Source organism: Serinus canaria, chromosome 11, assembly GCF_022539315.1.
Source record: "Serinus canaria isolate serCan28SL12 chromosome 11, serCan2020, whole genome shotgun sequence".
NCBI lineage: Eukaryota > Metazoa > Chordata > Aves > Passeriformes > Fringillidae > Serinus > Serinus canaria.
The window spans coordinates 7,289,637-7,305,870 of NC_066325.1; the positions used below are offsets into that span (position 1 = coordinate 7,289,637).

A 16,234-nucleotide genomic window follows, 5' to 3' on the forward strand; every position below is an offset into this window, starting at 1 on the left:
TATGGGGGAAGAAAAATCTGTTTCCAAACCCATACATTTCTATAGTGTGGATAAAACCCAACTGTACCAATCCAGCTGGGAATGGCCCACATACACTAAGGGGAGAGCACCAAAAAGCATGCTGGCTCTTTCTCTATGTCCTCCTCTCTCTACATGTCTGCCCTTCTGCTGAACAAAATGTCTCGCACTGCAAAGAGTTAATCCCACATTTGAAAACTTACCCACTTTTTGCAATTACTATGGTTGGGTCTAATAAAACACCACTCATCTGGGCAGAGAGAGGATAGTGATTGCCTGCACAAATTACAGGCTGATTAGCTAAATGGCTGGCTGCTCTACAAATCTGATGGCTTGTGTCCTCTTCCAGCTGGCTGACCTGCACACTCAGCCATCTGTGTTTGGGTCTTCTGATGGGATAGCATTCTTTCCACAGCTTTCTCTTAAAAATCTAGCTCTGATAAACTCTCTCACTCCAGCAATACTATTTTCCTTGGCATTTTAACTACTGGAAGAGTTTAATGATTTTTTCCCCCTCTCGTGTTGCCTAAAAAGAGTACAGGTCAGAACCAATTCTCTGTGCTTCTAAACTCTATCAAAGACATTTGAGTGATAATGTTTGAGTCAACTGTTACAGCTCCAGCTGTCATGAGCAGTCTGATTTTACCAAGGCTGAATTGAAACTTGTGAAGTTGTAAAGGAGATTTCATACAATGGAAAATGAAGACAGCTTCTGATGTCTGGGAGAGAACATACCTCATTTCCACAAAGGTAATTGCCTCTTTCAGTGGAGCAACCTCATTACAAAAGATGTTATAAAAGAAAATGTTTCTGCTTTCTTAAAACAAGAGTGTGAAATGTCTCATTTTCTGCACCTTTAACACCCTGGTGCTGTGCTGTGGATCCTAGCTGCTCTGGTGTGAGCTGGGAGAGCAGCAGAAGGCAGCTCTGAGCAAACACTTCCTCTGCTATCTAGACAAGCGTGAGCTCTGTGGGACTCTCGGGCACTTCTCCAAGCTGGGGAACACAATGTTCCTCTGACACCTCTGTGTGGGCTTACAAACTTCATTAGGAGCTGCATCCATTTTAGAGAGGTGTTTACCACCCTCATGTGACTTCACACTCCAAACCATGACAATGCTGGGCTGCAGCTGCCCCTGGGGTTTACTCCAGCTTCTGCCTTCCACTTACCTGCTGGCCTCCCTCATCCCCAAACCAAAACCTGGGGCTCAGACACCAAATTTGTACCCATGAACAACGGGGAAATTACCCACCCAAAGTCATACATACATTTGTGGACGTGTATGGATGACTGTCGCTCACCCCCACACACACACATAAACCACTTTACAGCCACCCACCCAGACAGAGAAGGCATTGGCAGTTAAAATCTGCCACAGAAGTTCCATTTGTTTGGGTTTGGTTGGGAGGGGTCTTTGGTTGTGGGGTTTTGTTATTTTCTGTTGTGTAGGCTTTTAAAATTTTAAATAAATGGGATTAAAATAAAATCCTAGACAAATAATCCAAAGGAAAATGGACTATGAAACACCTATATGAGGAAAATATTAGCCTGATTGAGATGAATAAATGAACAGTCTTTAGGTGACCAAAACCCTGAAAACACTGAGGAGAACAAACACAAATTCTTTGGTTTCATCATACACTAATAAATATCTCAAATTCCTTTCACTCCCATGGCTATAGAAACCAAGGAGCTGGGAGGGAGGGAGTGGTTTAAATGAGTGGTTTATAACTACCTGAGCTCCTCTGTGGTGGTCACCTTTCTATGTCAGCACACAGAAGTGCTGACACCTCAAACCCCTCTGTCCTGGGCTGCACAGAACCCAGGGCCCTCTGAGCCTTCTGCCTTAACTCTTGTAGGGTCTCTCCTCCTCTCCCACCACGCAGGAGCTGCCTCCTTCAATGGCCTGGCTTTCCTTTTCTCACTTCTAACCCATGGAAAGGTTTCAGGTCCCCCAGGAAGCCACCACCAAGGCCATTACCTGGTGTGTGTCACTTCACAGCCCGTGTCAGATATGGCCCTGGACGTGGAGGGCACAGCCTCCCGGGACGCCGCGCCTGCCGCTGCAGCTTTGCTTTCATTCTTCCCAGGCTTCTGATGCACGAGCTGCCTGTGGCACTCAGCAAGGCCTGGGGCTCTGTCCACCTTCTGGGCTTCAGCAGGAGCAGTTTGGTTGCCTGCCTGATCTTGATGTACGGATGGAAGACCATTGTGTTGATTCACAGCTCTGACATCGATGTCCTTTTGCTGCGGACAGCTCTTAGAGCTCTGTGTTTTGCCAGCACCTTCTCCCCCTTGCTGCTGTGCTGTCCTGTCTTTAAGCTGGGGTTTGGAGTCAGCTTTGTGGGCTACAGCACTGGAAGTGTTCACCTTCTCACATGCTCCCTTGTTTTCATCCAGTTTTCTCACGCTTTTTGTCTCTGAATAAAATAATCCATTAATCAACTATCCTTGGCAAAGTCATGGCAAAACAGAGGAGGAATAAAGCAACACACCTCTCAAAATAACCTACACAGTTACACCTGCAAAGATAGCAAGAAGGTTTAAAATCCTTACACCATCAGGCTCCAGACACTACTAATGCTCCTGGCTTAAGACCAGAGATTCACCTGCTCTGGTGCTTTCCAGCAGAGCCACAGATTGGACTTGGATTCCTTAAAGCAAACAAAAAACCTGCAAGGCTCAAGTTCATCATATCTAAAATCTGAAATCACTTTGTGGGCAAACATAACAGGTAGTTTCAGGCACTGCAGATCCTGCAGGACCCAATACACCCTTCTCCCCAGTTAGGGGGGTAGGGACACACCCAGCAAGGGACACTGAGGCACGAGACAGCGCCCACTTGCAGATTGCACAAAGGTACTAAAAGGGCTCTCCATCACCTTCCCGTGACAATGGCTGTGGTTATTAACATTCAGCATGAGCAGATCACCAGCAACCAAGGTTTGTTCACAACTCTGTGCAGCTTTTGGGTCAGAATTGTGACCATTTGCTTTGGTTTTGTCACTTCCAAAGCCATGAAGCTAAAAAGGGGACTGCTCATAAGGCAAAGGATTCACTGACAATTTGTGAAGACAGCAGCATGACAGGGCCTGCTCAACATCACCTTCACCCCTGCTGCAAGTCCACAGCACTGACAGTGGATGCAGCAGGGCAGTGCCCTGACAGATGCACCCTAAATAGGAATCTGGCCCTGACACACCAGTGAAACTTGCTGATCAAAAAAAGATATTCCAGTGTCAACACATCCCTTTTTCAGAGAGGGGGAAGAGGGAGGGCTGCTTCAGAGGTATTAATGGAAAAGAACTTACTGGGTTTGCTATGTGATAGGGCCACTATCTTCACAGTATCTCCAAACAAGCTCTGCTCTCTGAATTCAGCTCACTGAAACCCAACTCAAAAAACCCCCAGCTCTTCAGCTAAACAAAAGTGCTCCTTTTAATTTCTGTATCTTCTAGCTTTTTGTGGTGCTTGATCCTAGGGATAAACCATCTTGTGATGGTGGTGAGAACAATTCTATTCTCCAGTACTGAGGAGCAAAGTTACTCAGTTACATCTGAGTAATTCAGGTAGTAGGAAATAGCAGGCTATTAATTTCCAGTTTGCCTGCTGCACATTCTAGAGTCAAAGCTTGCAGCATGCCTGGAGTGATACATACCTTCCAGAGGCTTCTTGCTTTCAGTCTGGGTTCCTCTGCTACTAAGCACATGCTTAGGTTTTGCACCACTCTCCTCAGACTTATCTTTGGCCTAAAAATGACAGGGGAACACAGAAATTACAGTTACAGCCAAGAGTGTCTATTTCTCACTAGGTTCCTGCAACTAGGTAGGCATTCAGACTCTGAAAATGGACAGTTATACCTCTTCTGAATTAGTAGTCAGTGCTGTGTTTACTTTCCTCCAGTCTCTCCCTGCCTTTGCAGGCAGGCATCCTTTTAAAACAACATAACAGATTAATACACTAGCTCACTGTTTTCCAAAATTTTCACTGTCAGGGTTTTTGCCTCCTGTCATCTTTACTCACATTGATTAAAAAGTATGACATGTGAAACATGAGACAGTAGAAAAAGAAACGATGCTGTATTTCTATTGCTTTTTGGCTGGTGACAGAATGAAAAGTAGTGTTTCTGAATATATTTGTCAAAATATATTTGTCTCAAGGTACCTAAAAATTCACTCTTTGACCTGATAAGAGGTGATACCAAAAAAGAACCTCTAGTTTTAGATCAACTTTTGTGTATGTACTTGACATTTCACATGTCAGCTTTAGAATGATTAAAAAGAAAAGCAGATTTTTATCTTTAAGCAGTGTTTTCCCCCCAATCAATTTGAGAGGAGGAATATTTTGTAACAGGACCACTAAAGACCTCACACAGCAATACATGTGAAATCAAATTACAACTGACTTCTGTGCAGCAAAAAGCATTACACAAAATTAGGGAAAGGCATAATATTTCCTGTGGTTGACATACAGTTGAAAATCTAGTGATGATCTAGCCTCCTATCCTGATTTGTACAAGCAAATAAGCAACATATAAAGTATTTCTGCAGGTAACTGATTACAAGACAGCTGCACATCAGCCCTTCAGCTGTTAGTAAAAGCAGTTAAGGATTTCATGCACCAACCCTACACCATGAACAGAGCCTCCCCACCTCCCCATTCAAAAAAAAAAAAAAACCCAAAACACCCAAAGAGGAAAAGTAGGAAAAAATCATTACCCTTTTTATTACAGCTCTAAGCAAACCTGCAACAATGACCAGGGTGAACATTATTCTGGCACAATCCTACATGCAAAGAAAGCCTCGGGTAAGTGACAGTTTAATGCTGGTGCATTTTTTGGTTTTTAAGAAGTTAGAGGTTTGGAACCTAGGAAGCTCAATTCATAGTCTCTGTTGACTCCAACCCCACAAAACTTCTTCCATAAGCATTCCCAAGGCATGCCTGGAATGCTGTCACAAACAGCTTCACCCAGAAATGCAAACAGGACCTCCCCACTCCCAGCCCAGCCTGTGATAAGCAGAGCCCTGGTACAAACAGCAAAGGCTGCAAAACAGGAACAAGCAGTCAGCAAGTTCTTTTTTTCTGTGCTCCCCCTGCAACTGTGCAGCTCTTTGGACATGTCTGTGCTGCTATCACACAAAAGGCTGCAAAATCCAGACCCAAGTTAGCACATGGCTCAGCACAAGGTAATTTGTTCACCTGTGCTCTGCTCCACGTTTCCCAGCCAGGTCACGTACACACACAGCCTCACTAGCTCAAGCTAGTTCAGATATCACTCAGCAGTCTGTGATCAAAGCAGACTTAAGGTTTTATGGCTGACCTCATGCTCCAATTTCAAAAAGTGTTCATGACCAGAAACAAGAAAGGAGGACAATGTTGGTCATATTGCAGAACTGGAGTTTGCCACAGAGGTGCTGTCCCACTACACCCTGACTGCTCTCCAGCCAAGGCACAGGTTGGAGCCTGGGACACAGACCTCCACCCCCTCCCAGGGCACCAGGCTGTCACCAGCAGGTCATTCTACCTCAATCTCTACCTGCCTAGCCACAAAATCAGGCAAAGGACAATATCTGTCTCCAGGCATTTTGCAGTGACTGTAATAACACAGCTCTACCCAAAACACATCAGACTTTCCCATTTCTCCAGAAACCTGGAGAACTGAAGCTGGAACTGCAGGAACTGAGCCTTATCTCTATACAGACTTAAGGCTGATAACTAATGCACAATTTATTGTTCTCAACACTAATGGAAGCACTTTATAAATTCTTCTGTCTGCTAACAGACCAGCTCACTTGTCAGCCTCTGGCACTTAAAGGAAGACCAGGAGAGCACTGAAAGCTTGGAAAGGTACATTACCATCAAGCACTGCCCTGTTCTTCTAATGGGTTAGATGCACCTCCCCATCAAAGGATTTTACAGCTTTAGTGAAAAATATTTGCATTAGATACCAATGGACATGGTCATTTGAGTTAAATTCTCCTGACTGTAATCACATCTCCACATACATGGAGATTTAGAATGAATAAACATATCCCACCTCTTGCAGTTTTCCTCTCTTTCATTCCCATGGTGGGGTAGAAGTCACAGTGAAAAATGGAAACTCCCATGACCTACAACTAATTCCAGATGCCTGTAACTGTTCAAAAACAAGGCTATCTATTTTAAAACACCCTATCTAGTCTTGCCTGTTCCTCACTGTCCTCAATAATTAAGAAATGCTTGGGAACTGATGTCTGGGAACTTGCAAACACAAGAACTACTTGATTTCAGAGGTGAACGATGCCAATGGAGTTGATGAAGTCACAGCTGCATCACAAAAATGTAGCTAAAGACAACTAAGATGTCAAAGGATGTGTAAATCTGCTCAGTAACATGACCATAAGTCAGCACAGGTCTCAGGAACTGGTGCTGTGTTCAGAATTTGTGAATGAACAAGGAAGTAGAAGCTTTTCTCAAAAAAACCCAAAGGTTTCTAGTATGTTACTCATACTTTTCACTGGGGCCTCAGTTCAGTCACTGATTTGGGTGACATTGCTGAGCTTTCAGCACTGGTAGAAGCTGAATTTTCCTTTCCAGTAGCAATCTCCTCCTCACAGCCATTCCAGGACTGCCTAGCGCCCTTCAGGAACCTCAGACACTGTTTTGAGCTTGCTCCCTGCCTTAAGAGCCTTGCAATTCAAAGGTCCCAGTAGTAACCTGTACCAGCAATACAGAAAGGAAAACTTGAATTAAGCATCATGCAAGAGATTGACAGGAGAGCCTAAAGCCCTGCTATGTCATAAAGTGAAATGAAGAACAGTAAAACTAAACCAACCTCAAGAGGGATTTCCAGCAGACTCCCCTTCTTCCAGGGCACAATGCCTTTGAGAATGAAATCCACTACTTTAGAATTTTTTAATACTTCTCCCACAAATGTAATAACTTTATCCAGCGTGTCAACCCTTTTCTCTATCTTTGCCAGCCTCTCCTTATGCCTGGAGGCATCTAGCTGGGCAGCTTTCATCAAACTCAACACTTCTGAGCACATGCTCTGCACATCAGGCGGGGCAGCGCTGTCCGCTTCCTTCAGGCCTTTCTGCACTGCATCTGTGCCATCAGGAGCTGCTTGGGATACTGTGAGCTTGTTAATGCCATTTCCTACAGCAGCAATGCCTCTGTCCACTCGCTGCAGTTTGCCTGTCATGTCTTCCTGGAAATGCAGCAGCTTGTCCATCTTTTCATTCAAGAGATAGAGTTTTTTGTCCACCGTACTCAAACTGTTCATTTTTGTAGGCTGAAACTTGGTCAGGGCGTTTCCCTGAGCGAGGTCCAAGCTCCCCACAGACATTGTGTCCAGACAGCAGGAAGTCAGACAGATTAGGCTGGCTTTGCATTAATCATAAATTAGAAAATGAGGCTCTGAAAGTTCATCTTCTTTAGCTATTCCTACACCAGACAAGCTCACTTACCGGAGTTGCTAGAGCATATCGTGAGATAGCTACTGCACAAAAGATTTATTTCTGTGTTATCTATTTCTTACTGTGTGCTTTCAATGATGGAGGCAATTTGGCACCAGACTGTGTTTTCTTGTGCCTCCTTGACGTCACAAAACCATTTAAAATTCTTTCTCGAGTGGCTGTTGATAGGCAAGCATCTTAACAATGGCCAATGCCTGCACAGGCCTCCGGAGGGAGGGGGATTGTTTTCATGACCAGTTTTAGTTCTGTGATAATGAAAAGGTGCTAGAACAGTTCACTTCATTAAATAGAAAAAAAAAAAAAAAGTAAACTGGCTGGCCTTGTGCTGAAGCTTGGAAGAATTCAGCTCTGTAGCATGGATGCAGAACACCCAGCATAGACACAGGGTGCTCTTTCAGTTGGCTGGCACTTGAATTTAAAAATAGAGTACAATGACAATGACCTGAAATACATATCTAGCACCAGCATGTCTTTGTCAACTGAAACTTCTAAAATTAAATCTTTCTCCCAGGTTATAAAAATGAACCAAGTTTAAAAAAAAAATCAATGAAGGCACAGCAGAATTAGTCTAACTATTAGCAATTAAATTATCAAATAATAAATCTTAAAGGATTTGTTAGTGACTTGCTTTTCACTTCTGAATCACAGCATATTTACTATACAAATTACAGTCACTGGAGAACAGAAAAAGTCACTTCACACTGCACAGGCTCCACTGCCACAGCTCTGAATACTTTAGAAACATTATTGAATGTACCCTTACAATAGCACACAGAAGGGGAGCCAGTTCTCTGCCACAGAGGATGAACTGTGGCATCAAGAGAGAGAAGTTTGTCCCATGCCAGATGTGACCCTGTCACACGACTGTGTCTGGTTCTCCCGGGTCCCTCTGCACTGCTGAGTGCAGAGCAAGGAAGGGAAACAATGGAACCACAGCAAAGCCTTTGGGATACTCAGCACCCCTCTGCCTCCAGTCCCTTCCTCATTTTTTTGTAAAGGGCATATTGAGAGAAAATGTCACTCTTTAAGTGAATTTCCTGTATGACACAGAACATTCTAGACATTAAAACCCTTCCCACAGAGTAGTAGCAGCATTAAAGTTACCCTCTCAAGATAATGTTGGTTCCTTGCCACTTCTGTAAGATGAGAATTTTTATTTACACATTAAAAGAAGTGTTACACCTACCAAGGCCATCATGTAATTATAGCCAGCCTGGTGTTTCTGTGACATTTAGAGGCAAATAACCAACCAAAAAACACAGCCAAAGCTGTGAGACTTGGACTGTTTATCACCTTCACAGAAGAGTTTGAATATCAAGCAATGACTTTAAAAGAAAACCTGGCACTTTGTGCCATGTCACTTCTCCTGACCAAAAAGGTATTTTAAAGTCACTGGTGTTTTCACAGTGGTCTGGGATAGAATGGTGTAAGTTTTGTGATATCCCATACAACACAGTAAAATATGCAGCTCTGTCTTGAAGGTTTAGGACAGGGGCAATAAATGCCTTGCAACTCTTACTACTGCAGCTAAAGAATCAAGAGGTTTTAGCCAACTGCCTCCTAGGAATTAATTCTTTCAAGCCCAAAAACATGCTTGATGACAAAAGATAAAAACAACCAACATTATTCACTAAATCAAGAGTACCTGCTGAATGTTGTCGTGTTAGGAACAAGAAGAAAGTAGTAGAGTCATGAGAGTGTTGTATTTGAAGTCAGACAACTTACAGCAGTTACTTCAGCAAGGAAGCTTAGTCACAGAAAGTCATCCCCAGCTGCACACACGGAACTCAAGTTGCCACCAACCACCAGTGTGCTACTCCAGGCACAGCACAAAAACAATGCAAGTACAACCAGGAGCACAACTGGCTGTGCTTGGGGGCAAACAGGAGTCCTACAAAACCTTGAGCTACTTAGTTATTTAACAACTGAGAGCAAAAAGCATGATTGCTGCCCCGTTGTTATTATCTAGTGTTATTATCCATGTAACTGATTTCATCCTCCTCACTTACTGTGGTAAATGCTGTGTAAAGCAAAATGTGGGGCTTCAAAAAAAAAAAAAAAAAAAAATCCCATCCCCTTCTCCTCTGGATTCAGCCACATGCACTGTGAATTCCAGCCACATGGAAGAGATTTTACCACCCAACTTTTCACACAGTGCACTGAGAAATATTTGAAAGAATGCTCTACAGAAAATTCTTGCTAAAAATATGCAGCAAACATTCCTTGCTAGTGTTGTCTGAGGAACAGGGAAGATACAGCCATAACCGCCTCCTACTCTGATGCAGCTGTTTGACTTAGTATACTATTTCCATCAAACTGTGCCTCCATAAACAACTGCAAAATTACAGATGGGATGAAGGACAGAGAAGGAAACCTCATTTGGACCAAAGTAAAAAGTTTTAAACATCTGTCACAAAGTTAAGGTCAGCTATTCTTTATTCTTTCCATTTTCTCCTCCACTCTTTCCTTTTGCACTGCTGGCAAACACACAACCAGAAAAAAATGGCTCTGGCAAGTCTAACAGTTTGTCTTCCCTTCAGGATGATAATATCCTCAAATACTGGCAAAAACCCTTTTATTTCTTTTGCTTTGAATTACAAAAGCAGGCAACTGTTGTTCAGAACATTGATACAGTGCCCAGTGTTCAGATCTTGCTTGAGCAGCCTGCAGAGTATTTATTTCCATTGCTAGTCCCAAGCCTTTCAATAGTTACCAAAAATAAGGGAAAAATCCTAAAATGCCTGACATCACAAAAAAAGCACAGCCATTGTGACAAATGCCACAGCCTATCAAAGTCACTTTTGCTTTGTGAGGGGCTGTGCCTCACAAGGACATTTTACACTTAGATACCACAACACAGGGTGCTTCATCTTCAGCCCCCAAATGTACAGAGTGCTGGATGAATAACAAGTGCCAGGGAATGCTGTGGCACCCCTGCAGAGAGCACAGGTATGTTCAGTCACCCCTGCTGGCACTGCCCAAACTGGTGACCCACAAGGCTCCATCACTGTCTGGGTGTAACTTGAACAAAGCTTCTGATGACAATTGGTCTCCTGTGGGTTCCTGCTCATTTCTTCTAGGTAACAAGAAAATGAGCACTGGGATCTGGAGTGTGCAGGCAACTACCTTGATTCCATTGTCTGCTGGACTGAAATGAACTTTCCTGATCCCTTTAAAACACCTCCAAGGTATCAGGTATCTCAGGAATGCAGAGAAAAGGAACACACATGCTGGAGAAACACAACTACAAGTGACCTTGAACCAATGATGCCACAGAGACTTCTATTCTTAAGGGGGAGAAGAGTTTATTCCTCTTTGGCTCACACCTCTCACACACACTCCCAGCTGTGAGAGAGAGATGTCAGAAAATAAGAGAAAAATTCAGATTCAACACAGAAGATCTATCATATGGTAGTTTAGTTACAATTCCTCCTTGCTAGGTGTGACCCAAAGGAAGGAAAAAATCCTCATAGATGGAGTGAATAGAAAAACAAAATATTAAAAAAAAAAAATCTACACCATGTACTGAAGGGACAGCAGACACTGATACCCCAAATGAGAAATGTCACAGAGGTTAAAACCAGCTGCTCAAACAGATCATCTCATTAGATTGTTGCATTGCTTCCAACAACATTGTAAAACTGGAGATGGCTGACAATACATAAGAAAGTGAAAAAATAACTTTTTATATGGCCTATAAAAAGCCAAAGCTTAATGCAGAACTTAAAGGCTTTGGGAAAAGTTTGCAGTGCAATAGAGTTCCAAGGAGATGGAAAATGCAATGTGGCAAAACATCAGGAGATTACAAAAGGAAAAACCAAAGCAAAGAAGCTCAAAGCAGCCTGGCTACATCTGAAAAACCTTGCTCAGACAAGAAAAAAAAGTAAACTCTTTTACAAATGCTTTTTACATATTTAGAAACCAGATGTCAGCTTTTTCAAGTTATAATGAAAATCTACTTAATCTACATCTAATTGCTGCAGCTCATTAACATACATTTCCTACTTTTCTCTCCAGCAAATGAAAGGGAAACTGAACCTTTTTAGGGTACCTAAATTTTTGAAATACTAAACCTTGTTTCTCATGAACAGCACAAAAGGTAAATTTATTAAATCTACAGGGTAATGCTGCAGCAACAGACCAAATCTAACAACTGCAAGCACAATGGAGGCAGTGGCTCTAACTCAGAGGAGTAACTTCCAAAGGCAAGATATGCCACACAGCCTGGCTAAATCCATCCAGTCCCATGGCTGGGACCAGGGGAAAGTCCAGTTCCTCACCCTGGGAACTGGACCACACCTGCTTTAGAAGGCCAAGGACCCCACCTTTAATTAAGGTGGGGTCATGCCCAGGTCTCTCATGCCCTGTTGGTTGAAATCCACCTGGCCAGGCAAAGGATCTATGGAGCACTGTTGGTATCCCCAGGTGACCCTGGCAAGAACAACTCAATATTGCCTCTGTCACAACCTGGCTCTGGTGCCAGGTACCCCCAACAATCACCATGGAAACTTGGGGATTTCTAGGTATTGAATGAGAGAAAACTGCTAACACGGTCAATGAGGAAATACTCTTGCAAGTCCTGCCTTCCTTCCCCACCTCCACTTCATTATTTTCCAGACAACTGAACCTAAGGATGTTTGCAGGCAGCAGCAGAGCTAGGGATAGGTTACTGAACCTGATACCATGTGCACTATTGTAATGCATCTCAGCCAGGCAGCTGACAGCAGAGAGCTGGACAGATCAATTATGACATTTCATTTACATCAAAGTGATGAGATTTCTAGATAACACTGTTTACCATTTGCCCACAGTCCTTCCACCAGGTTACTCTGCCTCTCAGGATGCCAACAGAGCACCTGCTGTCTATCCACATTCACTCACTTGACCCCAGAGCTTATTCCTCACCACCAAGTCTGTTATTCACAGAAACTACATTAGAAAGCTCATTACTTGGATTTTTTGTCCTTTCATTTATTTTATTTTTAAGCAGCTATTAAACTGTGGAGCAGAAAAGTGGTAACTGAGAATGTTTCCTCAGTGTGGTGGTAAGGATTCACCCTCCCACTCCTCCATACCCTTCAACAAAGACCTCTCCTCTAGAAACTGAACAAACAAGTCATGTTGTTCCTGCTTCCCCTGAATTTCAGTGGTGTTATATCTAATGAAGTCAGTTCCTCATAAAGCCTGCTGATTTTAAGGGTCAGCCACAAAAGCTTCCCTTAGATTCAAGAAGCCTCTTACTTACAAGATGCTCTCTCAGTACTACTGGGAGCTCAGCAGAGAGCCCCAAGGCCCACTTGACACCTGCCAAAAGCTCTTGTGCCGATGCAGTTTGCCCAGGTACAAGTAATTCTGTGTCAGTGGGGATCTGCCACAACAGGAGAGTGGCCCTGGCTGTGCAGTAATGCCAACAGGAGTAAAACCAGTAAAAGCAGATTCTCCTCACTGAAGTGATGAGATAGGGCTCTCAGGACACACACACAGGGAACAGACCTGTTGCATAAGAAAGGGTTATTTCTAGACAGGCAACTTTTCTGAAAAACAAACTTACATAATCCAGAGTTTGCTCCAAAACACATTAAAACCAGCACAATTGTTCTTGCTGACTTGAAATTTGACTGGCTTCAAATCAAATCCCTCAGAAAAGCCTCTACTTTGCCAGCAACATGCTTTTGTTTAAAAAGATGCAAATCCCCTAACTGCACTTCCTGCACTTCTGTTCCCTTCCTACTTCAGAAGATCTTTTTAGCTTCAAGTCTGAAAAGATACAACAAAACTGCACACTCAGAGCTGTACTAACTTGTTAACTTGTAACCATCATTTCCAACTCCACCTTTCTCACCACCATGACTGGCAGTGGTTGTAAGAACACATCATACTATTTCCTTTGCTTCTCCATTTACATTGCCAAGGTTGAAGGGCAAGAACTCTGTCCTCCAGCCCCCCCTTCCTGGATACTGACTGAGGTATGACCACCTCAGCAGGATTTTGCATTGCAGGGGTTTAGGTCTATGACAGGTAAAACACACAAGCACCTCAAATCATGCTGGACTGCACTGGAATTAAGAGACAGAAGTGTTCACAGGCAGCCATGCAAGAGGCAGCCTCCAGCCTCCAAAACCATCCAACTGGACTCCAGCATCCCTTGGCTACAGCCACACACCCTTGGAAACTCCCAGGTGGAGTTTACAGAAGCAGTTCCTGCCATCATCTCAGGCCTGTGTCAGCTGGGCTCTCAGTCCCTGATTTCTTTCTCTCACTCACATTCCCACCTGACAGCTCCCAACTGTGGTTCAACAAACACCAAGCACTGCATTCACTGCTCCTTGCTAATAATGGTCTTTGCAGGAATTTAACAGTGGGGGGATTTTTTAAGTTAGAACTCTTTGACATTGCTATTTCTCACTGAGACCCAAAACATCACGTTAAAAAAATTTTAGATCAAGTAAATATTATCTGCCCTATAATGAAGTCTGTTATGTGCTATATTCACCTGCTGATTTAGATCTCTGGTATTTTGCTTTGACATCATTCACAAATACAGGAATAACCAGCAGTTCAGGCTTAATAACCATCAGTCTCAACACAAACTGCTTTGAAAAGGATTGAGAATAAAAGAGTTTGTGTACAAAAAGCAGTGGTTTTGCAAACTCTTCTCAGTAATCAAAGCTCACACAGGAGCCCCTTGCTGTCCTTTAGGTGAATGTTTCAATGTTTGGCAAAAAGCAAAGAAATTGCTGCATCCATCTCAGCCATGAAAAACATCTCCAGCTAAACTTATAATGGTTTTTATCAGGTTGGAAGAAATATACAGGAAACAAACAAAAGAATGTGATCTACAGAAAAGTTTCCCTAAAGGAACTTTAGGGTATAGTATACCACATGCCAGTGGAATTGCAGAAGGAAACTAACAACAGGAATCAAGTTTCTCAGAGCAAGGAATGAGAAGGCAAGTTTTTAAGTTTATTTCTCTAAAGCAGATAGCTTAAGAACAGTTGGGTGTGAAACAGAAGCCTTGAATTAGGGCTCCAGTGGAATGATTAAGCACAGAGGTCCAGCTTTCCATCTGGGGTTAGTATCTCAGCACAAATATCTAGTAAGAACAGAAATCCAGAGCACATTTGGTACAGCCATTTCCACTCCCAAAACAGCAAATACCCCCCAGTGCTTCTCTGCAGGGCTTCTGTCAGGACTCAGGAAGTTTTGCTTCTGAACCACCTTGCTACCTTAAATCAGCAGTCAACAGACTCCAAAGCATTTCTTTTCCTCAAGCACACAGACATTTCTCTGCACTCATAGGAAGCTCCTGAATTAAAACAAATAAATCATTGATTTTGGAATTCTGCTGTTAGATCAGTGACAAATTAATCTCCAGCTGCACTGCAGAGACAGCTGTAGTGTAAACAGACACACTGATTATCAGTGCTGGACTACAAAAACAGCCCCAAGGCCTGGCACCACAAAGCCAAAAACACTCAGAGGAAAGCAAGCAAATAACAGTGCTGATAGAAGATCCAGGATATAAATGGTTTGGATTTCATATTAGCTGATACCAGGAGTATTTGTCACTAATGGGTAGTAGGGGCAGTGCCAGCTAGAAATCCAGTAACAGTGCATCAAGACCTTTTCAGTGCAAGAAATTAGGAGAGGAGTTAAAACATGGGGCTGGATGCTGGGAAATACTTCTGTCATGTTCTGCAGAGAGGTAAGCAAATTACAGCTGGCAAGAGTCCCTACATAATATCCCTGAAAATGGTAAAATACAGGGTCTCATGCTCTTGTTCCACACAAAAGGAGAAACAGGAAAATTCTGACAAAGTTTGTGTAAACTGAATCAACCCAGTGAAGAGTGGATTCTGCACTGACCATAAAACAGATGAAAGTGCCCCAGATCAAGCTCAGTGTCCCACAGCAATGACTGGCAGCTTCCTACCTGCCTTGCCAAGACATCCCTGCTGGCTGTGGTGACAACTGCCTCACACAGTGGGATGACCCACAGACATTTGGTAGCTTGTGCCAATGTGGTCTGGCCCTAAACCTGATAATTCTGCATAAAGCAAACCCAGGAACAAGCAGGTCAGTCAGTCATCAAATCTGTAGCAATTTATAGCAAGACAGGTCAAGGGAGATGCAAACCAAGCTGTGTTGATTCCTAAAGGGGTGCTGAGAATTAACCAGAAGCCTGAAGCTTCTCACACTGGGCTCCTGGGGACTTCAGCTGAAACTGGGAACAGGAACCCACCAAGAAAACAACCAGAACAGAGATATTGATAGAAAAAGGGCATTTCTTTTTGACTCTGCCCAGCCCCAGACTGTATCAGTGACCATGCAATGACAGGGCAGGAAGGAATCAGGTCTCTGACGGGAAGCATTCAGCACCTGAAACCAGAAGTATGCCTAAGATAGGTGAGCAGAAAGCACATGGGCTGCTCAAGCCTGAACAACAAAACAAGGACACCAATGAGAGAGTAAAAGGTGAGCCACAAATAAAGAAGACAACAGCAGGAGGACCTGTTAGCTCCTGCCATCTCAATTCAGCCATGGAGAAGGTGAAAACAAACCTGGTTTGTAATGTCACAGACTATATATAGTTTACTACTTTAGTTTCTGGGATATGAACTGTCTGAAAGGATACTCAATAGAGTATATTTAGACTGCAGACCACTATGGTGCAAAATTAAAATTGGAGCACATGACATCTTCCTCTTGAGTTCCCACAAAGCCTGGGGAGACAGTGTTAAAAACTGAGATGCTCAGA

At 43.2% G+C, this 16,234-nt stretch overlaps 1 protein-coding gene across 12 annotated transcripts in view; it reads right to left on the reverse strand.

Moving 5' to 3' along the window:
* MYLK3 (myosin light chain kinase 3) overlaps window positions 1-16,234 on the reverse strand; it is a 50,613-nt gene that overhangs the window by 12,138 nt on the left and 22,241 nt on the right. For 7 of the 12 annotated variants that reach the window (XM_050978791.1, XM_030227775.2, XM_050978788.1 and 4 more), the window contains 2 exons: window positions 3,678-3,768; window positions 2,001-2,439 (listed from right to left, as the gene is read on the reverse strand). In XM_050978791.1, the coding sequence (XP_050834748.1) occupies window positions 2,001-2,439; window positions 3,678-3,768 (530 nt within the window). Of the gene's footprint in view, window positions 1-2,000; window positions 2,440-3,677; window positions 3,769-4,737; window positions 4,804-6,833; window positions 7,529-16,234 lie in introns of those variants that run through there. The other 5 variants (XM_030227773.2, XM_050978783.1, XM_050978784.1 and 2 more) reach the window with 2 other exon arrangements.